The 9,952-nt window shown below is 35.7% G+C and overlaps 1 protein-coding gene across 1 annotated transcript in view; it reads right to left on the bottom strand.

Moving 5' to 3' along the window:
- Positions 1 to 602: 602 nt before the first annotated feature.
- The window catches only part of CAPZA2 (capping actin protein of muscle Z-line subunit alpha 2), a 27,532-nt gene continuing 18,182 nt past the window's right edge, over positions 603 to 9,952 (bottom strand). The window contains exons 4-10 of the mRNA XM_015813553.1: positions 9,216 to 9,279; positions 7,413 to 7,619; positions 7,215 to 7,294; positions 6,506 to 6,584; positions 5,096 to 5,167; positions 2,258 to 2,320; positions 603 to 1,514 (exon numbers count right to left, since the gene is read on the bottom strand). Of these exons, the coding sequence (XP_015669039.1) occupies positions 1,374 to 1,514; positions 2,258 to 2,320; positions 5,096 to 5,167; positions 6,506 to 6,584; positions 7,215 to 7,294; positions 7,413 to 7,619; positions 9,216 to 9,279 (706 nt within the window). The 3' untranslated portion in view covers positions 603 to 1,373. The remainder of the gene's footprint in view (positions 1,515 to 2,257; positions 2,321 to 5,095; positions 5,168 to 6,505; positions 6,585 to 7,214; positions 7,295 to 7,412; positions 7,620 to 9,215; positions 9,280 to 9,952) is intronic.

Here is a 9,952-nt window from a genome sequence, read left to right as displayed (position 1 = left end):
TCCCAGTTGAGTAAATCTCACATGGTCATTAGATCAGCGGTTCTCAACCTATGGGCCGCGACCCCATTTGGGGTCGATCGACCATTTCACGGGGGTTGCCAAGCAAGGCTGTCCGCCATTTTTCCCCCCCTTTTCCGGCGGGTGCCTTACCTCCCTTGAGCTGGGCCAGCTGGTGGTCGGCCTGCTCCGTCTCTGCCGCTTGCCAGCTACGCCTCGGCCGGCGCAGGGGGCGGAACCACGCATGTGCGGCGCTCCCGGGCAGGAAAAGTCCTCGACTAACGACTGGTTTAGTCCTCGACTTACGACCGGTTTAGTCCTCGACTTACGACCGGTTTAGTCCTCGACTTACGACCGGTTGGGGGTCGCAGCATTAAAAAGGTTGAGAACCACTGCATTAGATGAAGACTCACCTGGATCCAAGCCATTTGTGGAAGAAGAGGCTGCCTCCACTACAACTCCACCACACACATCTATTTTCTTTCTTATCGCTGCCTTTAATATTTTATTATTTTTATTGTGGGCTCCTGTTTCTTTTTATGTTTAATAGGTTGATTCCTTCTTAAACTTGTTGCAAAATATATATTTGAAATGATAATCATAACTAGATAGAAAACTTGCATTTTTAATTCACAGATTTTTTTAGTACATTTCAACTGAAGAAAAGACAGACACACAATGAGTATAGGATTACATATATATAACAATATGCCTTGCTATAATACAATTATGGTTGCATGATAAAAATAACTGATAAAATCCCAACTCATCAGAGGTGCTGTCAAATGGAACATTAAATGCATTTTGAACATAAGCACAAATGTTTAATTTCAACTTATTATAAAATTAGATCTTGGCTTTTAAAAAAAAGTTAACATCAAGCTATTTAAATAACTGAATAGGATTGGATATAGAAATGCTTTTCTCCAGCTTTCAGACTGGAGGGGCAGAATATTTCTGCAATATACATAAGCTAAAATCCATGTTCTCCAGAAACAAATATTTTCAAAGGAATTGTGTTTGGTAAGCTGCCTTTTGCATGACAGCAAGCAACATGGGATAATCTTATGCAAAAATATTTTTTTCAAACTGTTTAATTTAACTGAAAACTATAGGCATGTCATTATAAAAATCTAAATATATCAGAAGCTCTCAACATTTCAGCTACACTGATTTTTTTTCTAAATTGTAAAGGAGAAACAAATGGACAAATAAAAAGAGTAAGTTACCTAAGCCTTGTGTTCTAACCAAACTACTTACAGTTATTTCAATGGCAAATGGCCAAGGTGATACGGTGACATCACAATTTTGAATACCTTTGCAATAATTTTATTTTGTACAGAAGGACAAAATTATTTATATTTGCTATATTCATTTTAAGCATTCTGCATTTCCTTCCCAATCTTGTAGCTCAGTATCTTGTTCCAGTCAATCTTTGTGCGAGTAACTGGCAGTTGTCGGCGCAAAGCCTTGAAAGTAGTGTCCGACATTGTTTGATAATTTTCACTGATAGCAGTCTGTAACAAAAAAGAAAATATTTCTTAAAGAATGCACAATTTGTTGATCTAAAGCAACACATTTCCAACTGTATACTTATCATTATGTTCCAAAAACTTTTTCCATATCTTTATTAGATAAACTTGATATTCTAAGATTAAACAGAAACATTATATAAATCAAACCTTAGCATATTTTAACAATAATAGAGTTAAATACAGTACTTCTGTATTCTAAGTCACTGGGAAAACCTTATAGTTTATATCTTGCAATTATAAATATAATTTATTATAACTTGTAAGGTCAAGTATCAAGAATGCTTTTACAAGATAAAACATCTCGTTCCTATCATCTGTTAAAATTAAGAACTCAAAATTAAATCGGTTGTATCATATAGCAGTGGAGAAAAGAGAATCAAAAAAGCTATATAAGGTTGGATTTTGGACTAACTAGGTTTATCTGTCATGTCATCTGTTACCATACTGCTGAAATAGTGTTCCACAATAACTGTTATTGCAAATAAGTGACCTGCCAAATGTTATCTATGATCACATCCTAAATGGTTGCACACTGATTTTTATACTTTTCTGTCATTAAGTATATGCTTGGCAAATTTTATTCTATGTATTACAATCATCATGAATTTAACAGACTTGTCTTATTTTGAACATATAATATAAAAGAAACAAGATAAAAGTTGTCCAGCAAAATTCAGAACAGTAGCTGAAATTATATGCAGTAGTCTTATAAAATATCATGATACCTGGTATTCATTTTCTGCAGCCTCTACAATCTTTACAAATTCCTTTGCTGTTTGGGTTTCATTCTATAAAAAAGAATTTTTTTTCTGAATTAAAGCTGTCATAAATAAATAACTCTCAGTATTAAGATCAAATGTCAATTCAAATATAGTACACAAACTGCAGACAGAATAGGTGTTTTGTTTAAAGTTTAACACTTTTACATCTAGAGGATGATGTAAGAAATGCAGAAAAGCCACAATATAATATTGTTAACCATTCAGATTAAGAAGCTTTATCACAATAGGTATAGACTCCAGGTTATCCTCACATAACAATGGTAATTGGGACCAGCAACAAGATAATACACTAACTTATGGTGGCAATTCTGGCAGTTCCAGGAGCCACTATTATGTGAATCTCACATGGTTGCAATAATAATAATAATAATAATAATAATAATAATAATAATAATAATAATAATAATAATAATAATAATAATAATAATAATAATANCCCCTGAGATATTGGAACACTGCTATCATGTCCCCCCTCGTCCTTCTCTTCATTAAACTAGACATACCCAATTCCAGCAGCCGTTCCTTATATGCTTTAGCCTCCAGTCCCCTAATCATCTTTGTTGCTCTTCTCTGTACTCTTTCTAAAGTCTCAACATCTTTTTTACATCGCGGTGACCAAAACTGGATGCAGTATTATATCCCATGGGGTTATGTGATTGCCATATCCAACTTCCTTTCCCATCGTCTTTCTTGGAAACTGGCAGTGAAGGTCACAGATGGTGATCGCATGACCCAACAGTTGTAATTATGAGCCAGTTGCCAGGTACCTGAATCATGATTACATGACCACAGAGACATTGTGACAGCTGCAACTATGAAAAATGGTTGTAAGTCCCCATGTCCATTGCCGTTATAACTTTGGACAATCACTGAATGAGTGGACATTCTACAAGAACTATCTATATTGTAATGTATTTTACATGGAGTGCCTTTAAAGCAGGAGTCCCCAACCCCTGGCAGTGGCCCACTACTGGGCTGTGGCCTATTTGGAACCGGGCTGCATGAGTGGCTGGCTGGTGTGCATGCGTGCACAGCTCAACTTGAGCAAGTCAAGCTGCACATACTGGCCCGCCGCTCACGCAAGTTGAATTTCATGTGAGGCCAGCCCACCACTCATGCGGCCCAGCTCCTCTCTCCCCCCAGCTGGACTGCCAAGCTGCAAAGGTTGGGGACCACTGCTTTAAACAAACTAACTGGTATGAAATGCAGTTGCTTGGCTACTGGTGGATAAGACTCACTACCCACATATAACAGTTGTGCTATAGAGCTTGAATTGGCTTCCAAGTGCAATTCTAAGTACTGGTTTTACCACATAAACTCTACATGACTTTGCCCTCAGGTAACTTTAGCCTCTTTTAAGAGAAACTGACCCACTCAATATTTTCCTAAGAGGGAAGGTTCCTGAAAGTCTATTGCTTTTATCTCCTTAAAGCCTTGATGATCCAAAAAGTTAGACAATATTGAATTGTTTTTGGAAAACGTTTGGGGAATAGGAAAGAGGCTGCCAGATTTATAATTAAATTATTAATTATGGTAGATGTTTTATTGACTTTATTTTTAATGTTAAGCTTATATTCTCAAGAGATTACATGACTTTGGATGTATGTATGTATGTATAATAAAAATAAGTATTACAGTTTAATGGATAGGGTAACAGGATAAAAACTGCAAGACTGTGAGTTCTAGTTCCATCTTAGGTACAAAATGAGCTGGGTGATCTTGAACCTGTCACTTTCTCTTCAGCTCTAGGAAGCAGGCAGTGGCAAAGCACTTCGGAAAACTTGCCAAGAAAAAGCAGCCATTAGGAGTCAATACTTACTTGAAGACACACAAAAGCACAGGCAGTTATGACTCATAAAATTAATGCTCCAGAAAGTATAGATTTCACTAACTTCCTCCTTTTCTTATAGCTATTTGCCTAGAGCAAATAAAAGACTGTTCATTCACAGTCAAATTTTAACTAATGGAAGTAATTTTTATTGCTTAGTCTTGCCTAAAAATAAAGCTAACACGAAAAGCTTCAATTCCTCTTCTGTTTAACTTCTTTATAATTCATTCATTTATAAAATGTTTATGTTTTATACTTTCAGCAGCTAGGAACCAGAAATCCACAGGCATAGTTTCTATTTTTATTTCTGGAACAGCAACTGTTTGTAAAGAATACTTTTATTGAATAAAATAGGCTTTCAAAATGAATATGAATTTGAAATCTTCTATATTAAAAAAAGTCTCAAATAGTTCATGAATTTTACTTACAAATGATGCTTTAAGTGCTAATAGTCTATGCTAAAGTTTGGCAAAATGATTTAGAAAATAAATCCTGTTCAGCTTTCTAGATCAAAGTATTACTTCTGTCAATTTCTGTTAATAAAGTCAATTGTATGAAGAGATCTAAGTACTTTTTCTACTTATATGTGAAGGTTCCCTTCGAAGACAATGGTGATGTACTGGGAACATACATGTATTCTGCAAGTCACAATGACAAAAAAAGTTACGTGCGACAATCTAATTTTTATACTTGTATGTCAACATCAAACACAAGTAATGTAATGACTTTGTGCCCCATCTTATCCACACATCCATACATCAGGAATACTACCTAAAAGCGGGACAGGTTGCTTATTGCTGCTTGTATGTTCATTTTTATTAGCAAATGTATTGTCTCAAAAGCGCATGCTACATTTTCACTAATATAAAGAAAAGCATGGCATCTTCTTTTGTAATACATAATATGAAAAATATGCAATGTTCCTATAACAATGCACAGGAAAAGATACTTACAGTCACTGTTAGAGAATCCTGTATGTCTTTATGACTCACTAGCTGAACATTTCCATCTTCATAATAATGAACCTATGTATAGAATGTTCACAATAAAATAATTACAAAAAGAAATTGGCAGTGTATATTAGTGATATTATATGCCTTCCAAAATAAGAAATAGTCCTTAGCAGATTGAGATGATTCAGATGTCAATTACTCAAATACTTTTAAACTTTTAAAACATACTTTTAAAACATAACTGCATATAACTTATTGCAGATTTAAATTTACTTATATTGTTCAGATCTTAATTTTATCATTTAATGTATACCTTTAAGATCAAAATGGTACATATACTGCTCCCTTTCCATATTTTTCCACAAAAATTAACCTGTGATGTAAGTTGGGTTGAGAGAAAGTGGCCCCAAACTGCACAGTAAGATCTTTTCTGCCTGAGAGTGGACTTGAAGAAATGTTTCTTTGCGGTAGACAATCATTATACAGTACTACACTGGCTGTGTATCTTTACTTTGTTTTGATCACAGAGTGTATTAGAAGAGATACCAAAAATATGTTCAACTGAACAAATAAGCATGGCTCAGCCCATCTCCTTGGCAAGCCAAGTTATTTGGAGCATGCATTTTCCACCAATTATTTACTCTCAACTCCCTCCCAGGCAAAGAAAATTTTCAGAGAATTCTTGATATTGGTGTCCAGACATGTACTTATTGGCAAAAAATGTAGCCAATCCCCAATGTACAACCACAATTAGGATTTAATAACCTCCGTCGTTAAGTGATGCAGTCATTAAAGGAGCCACATCTAATTTTTAATCCTTGTTTGCCCCAGTCATTAAGCTAATCCCCTGGTTGTTAAACGAATCCAGTTCTTCCCACTGACTTTGCTTGTTGGAAGCCCTGTGGAAAGGAACCAAAATGGTGATCATGTGACCCAGGTTGCTGGACCATTGTAAATACATGCCACATGTCAAGCACCTGAATTTTGATCACAGGACTGGGGATACTGTGAGGGTTAAAAGTACAAATTGTACTTGTAAGTAATTTTTTGTAAGTAAATTGTAAGTAATTTTTTTCAGCAGCCTCAGCAAAGGTCATTAAATGAATGACAGTAACTCAAGCACTACCGGTAGTGGCCTGTTTGGAACCAACTTGCGAGACTAGCAAGAGTGGCAGACTGGTGCACACACGCACAGCTCAACTTGCACAAGTAGCAAATCTCCCCACCCCACCCCGCCAGGCTGCCAAGTCATAAAGGTTGGGGACTGCTGCTTTATGGTGTATATAATATTTTAAATTGTCTTCCCAATAGAAAAATGCAAAATAATCTTCTTTAATAAATTATCTTTGAGATTTGCATGGGATATTATTAGGCTATTGAGTTTATTTTGGAAGATCAGAGTAGCCATACCTGAATTTTTAAGATACCTGCTACCTGGGTGGTTGAAGGCATTATTGTGAATTTCCATTCTGATCGCCAACGACCATTCCTTTAAAAAAACAAAAAACAAATCCATAAAAGGAGACAGCGGAGGGAGAGAAGAGCGGAGGAGGGAGAGGGACAAAGAGAGAGGGGGGAGAAGAGAGAGATAACTATGTCTTGAAAATTATCACTACAAAATGCTTTTTTAAAAATCAATGTATTTCAAGGAGCTCTGCCCAATCACTCCCTAAAGGATTTTTCTAATCTTCAACTCTTTACACTGTATTTAAATTAAAAGTACTAAAAACTTTAATTATTTAGAGTTTGCATATATTTGTAATGAAATTTCAATACACATACAAACTTGTATATTAGGCATAACTTTTTCACATTAAAAAGTGTTTATGCAATATAGCTCAAAATCTCGGTCCAATTTAATAATATTGACCTCTCACTGAGGCCTCTGCCAGTGCCCTAAAATTTGCTCTGGAGGACTGAAGAATCTTTAAAGCAAGTTTTGTGAGATACATTTAGGAGAATTAGCAGAAGGGAGACTAGTGTGCCACAATTTAAATATATATAAAACAATTAATATTACCCAAGATGAATGTATGTTTTAAATTTAAACATGCTGAAATCAAAGTGTCAATAAAACTTTCTTTGGAACTTATTTCTAAATAAAGTAGTTTATACGTACCAAAAGTTCTTTGCTTGAAATTGATGACTTTCAATGCAAACAATAATTGTTTGATGTCCATCAATAGTTTTTCCATATACCTTAATCACAAATGGGGAAAAATGTTAACTTTCAAACTTTAGATACTAAATAAAAAAATAAATTATGCAACCTAAATAATAGTTTCAATCCAAGCATTTTCCAGATTGTGATACTTACTGTGCAGACACCATTTGGATAGTGTTCCTTCACATATGCTCTCATTGCTGTTTCTATGGAGTTTCGCCATGACTCAATTGCATTTTCAACATCGTGAGGCTTTGGATCTGTAGCCTCCTTTCGTAAATGATCAAATTTAAAAGCAATCTTGTTTTTTGGATCTAAAAATTTCCCATTGCCCAAATCACCATGCTCTGTTATTAATACCTACAAAAAAGATATAAAGGGGCATTTCTAAGTTAATATCTCTACTTCTTTTAATTAATCACAGTACTATTTATACACATCTGATATTATAGTGTACATTAGCATTTTTAAGTGCAATATCCATCACATATAAAGAATATAAAGCTTGAATATAAAATAAAAACTCATAATATCAATTAGTATTTATTTTCATAGAACTCTTCCACCAAAAGAAATAGATGATTAAACCAATTATGTGATTGGCTAACAACATTCTAATAATTTTTCTTCCTTTCAGTTTCTCTCCATTTAAATGATGCAACCCTCTGCAGATACAACTCTTTGCAGTTCTGTACCTATGATTGTCTCTGTTGCAATATTTGGAGAAAAAAGGGTTCTCAATAATAGTGATTAATTAATAAAATCAGATTAGAATGGACTATAAGACACGCATTGTGAAGTTGTTGCAGCACCAAAACTATTGATTTATTCAATCAGCTGCAGAGTAGATTGTTCAGATACCAGATACTCCATAATTAACCTAAAATGTTTTCTATAAACTGCATTACCAAAAACCACTTAATTAAAACATATTACTATTTTGCCTCACAACAAGCTCTTGTTTGGCTATGGTCAAGGATGCTGAACAATAAGGTGTCAAGGTTCCGACTAATGAACCCAAACAAATCAGAACTCTGAGGGTTAAATTTTCCTCAAAGAACATGTTTATTGGATACATAATATCTGCACGGTCAAAAGTGAAACCAATTCTAAAATTCCCTCCAGGAATTCAATGTACCATAACTAAATATAACACTTCCCTCCCCTTTACTATGCTATGGATCACGCTACCCAATGAGTGCAATTGGCGGGTTTTGTGTCATTTCTTCTCTCCACCTTCCAGCACCTGTGGGGATGACCTTGGTTCCCACGGGAGTGATCCAAGCTGCCCTTGCGCCTTCTTCCCCCCTTTCCCCCCAACCTCTGTGGCAACTGAGTAGGACAAAGATGGCTTCAGCCAGATTCATTTCAGAAGTTGACACAAGACCCTCCCCATTCATCACCAGGGCTATGCACAACCCATCACAAGATTGAAATCCTGTAGGCCAGCATGGAAAACAGCTATTAACTTAACATCTACCCAGTTTAACCCCAAGAATGCCTGGAGAGAGGAATGGTCCAAGGTACCTTATTATGGCCTAACCATTAGTGATCCCTCTACCAAGCCACCTGGTTTGATCTGCCTGACTCTGTTTGGACAAAGTTGAACAGAATTAGGTGTAATACTGGAAGAAATCCCTCTGCCCTGTATCAGTGGGGATAAAAGATTCCCCTTGTTGCAATTGTGACATTGATATGCAAACAATTAAACATATGGCGCAATACTGTCCATAACATACATTCTCTGGTACCTTAGATGATTTGCATGAAGCAACACCAGGGATCATCACTTGGATAGCTGAATTCAAGATCCAGTTATGGGACCACTGACATACCCACATAGAGGTTTTGTATATAATTATGTGCATTGTGTGTATATGTTTAATTCTCTTCTGTCATAGTCTCATCATATGCTAAATAATAATAATTTTCAAACTTAAATATTTTCAAGGATACCTGTTCATCATAGCCTTCTATTTTAGCTGGAGTAAACTGGTCCAAATTATACTGTGCAAATGCGCTAGAAAGACAAGAGATATCACATAAAATTTTTGCTACATATTAAAATAAGTACTAAAACAAATATGTACTTCTGCACAAAGGGCAGATATTTATCTCTAATCAGTATATCCTCTAGATCAGAGGTCCTCAACCCCCGGTCTGTGGACTGGCATCGGGCCACAGCATGCCAGAAACCAGGCCGTGCAAACAAGTGAAGTCCCATCCATGGGATGCAGGCAGCACACAAAACCACACCCCCTCTGGTCTGTAGAAAAACCTCTCTCCACAGAACTGGTCCCTAAATGGTTGGGCCCACTGCTCTAGATAAGTCAAGACATGACTTGTTTGTTTTTAGATTAATATGATGAGTGAATGGGATAAGTAAATGAACTATGCTGTTTTTAGCTGTATATAATGAATCATGTATTGGTTTACACAGTGACTTAGAGAGATGCATAATCTGTATTTTCCTATTTCTTTTTATATGCAACCAAATCACTGGTTTGGTTGGATGCAAAAAGTACTGATAAGAAACTGACAAAGTTTCACATCTCTACTATGCTCATACACAAGACTTACTGGACTGTTCAACAAACTAGAGTTAAAAAAAGTCTAATTCAATTTATTAAAAAAGCACTTTCTGAAATATTATCAAGTTTATGAGCCATGGTGGCGCAGTGGTTAGAAGGGGC

This window comes from Protobothrops mucrosquamatus, unplaced genomic scaffold (genome assembly GCF_001527695.2).
Source record: "Protobothrops mucrosquamatus isolate PMUCROS unplaced genomic scaffold, P.Mucros_1.0 scaffold167, whole genome shotgun sequence".
In the NCBI taxonomy this organism is placed as follows: domain Eukaryota; kingdom Metazoa; phylum Chordata; class Lepidosauria; order Squamata; family Viperidae; genus Protobothrops; species Protobothrops mucrosquamatus.
This window is presented reverse-complemented; position numbering and strand designations above follow the sequence as displayed.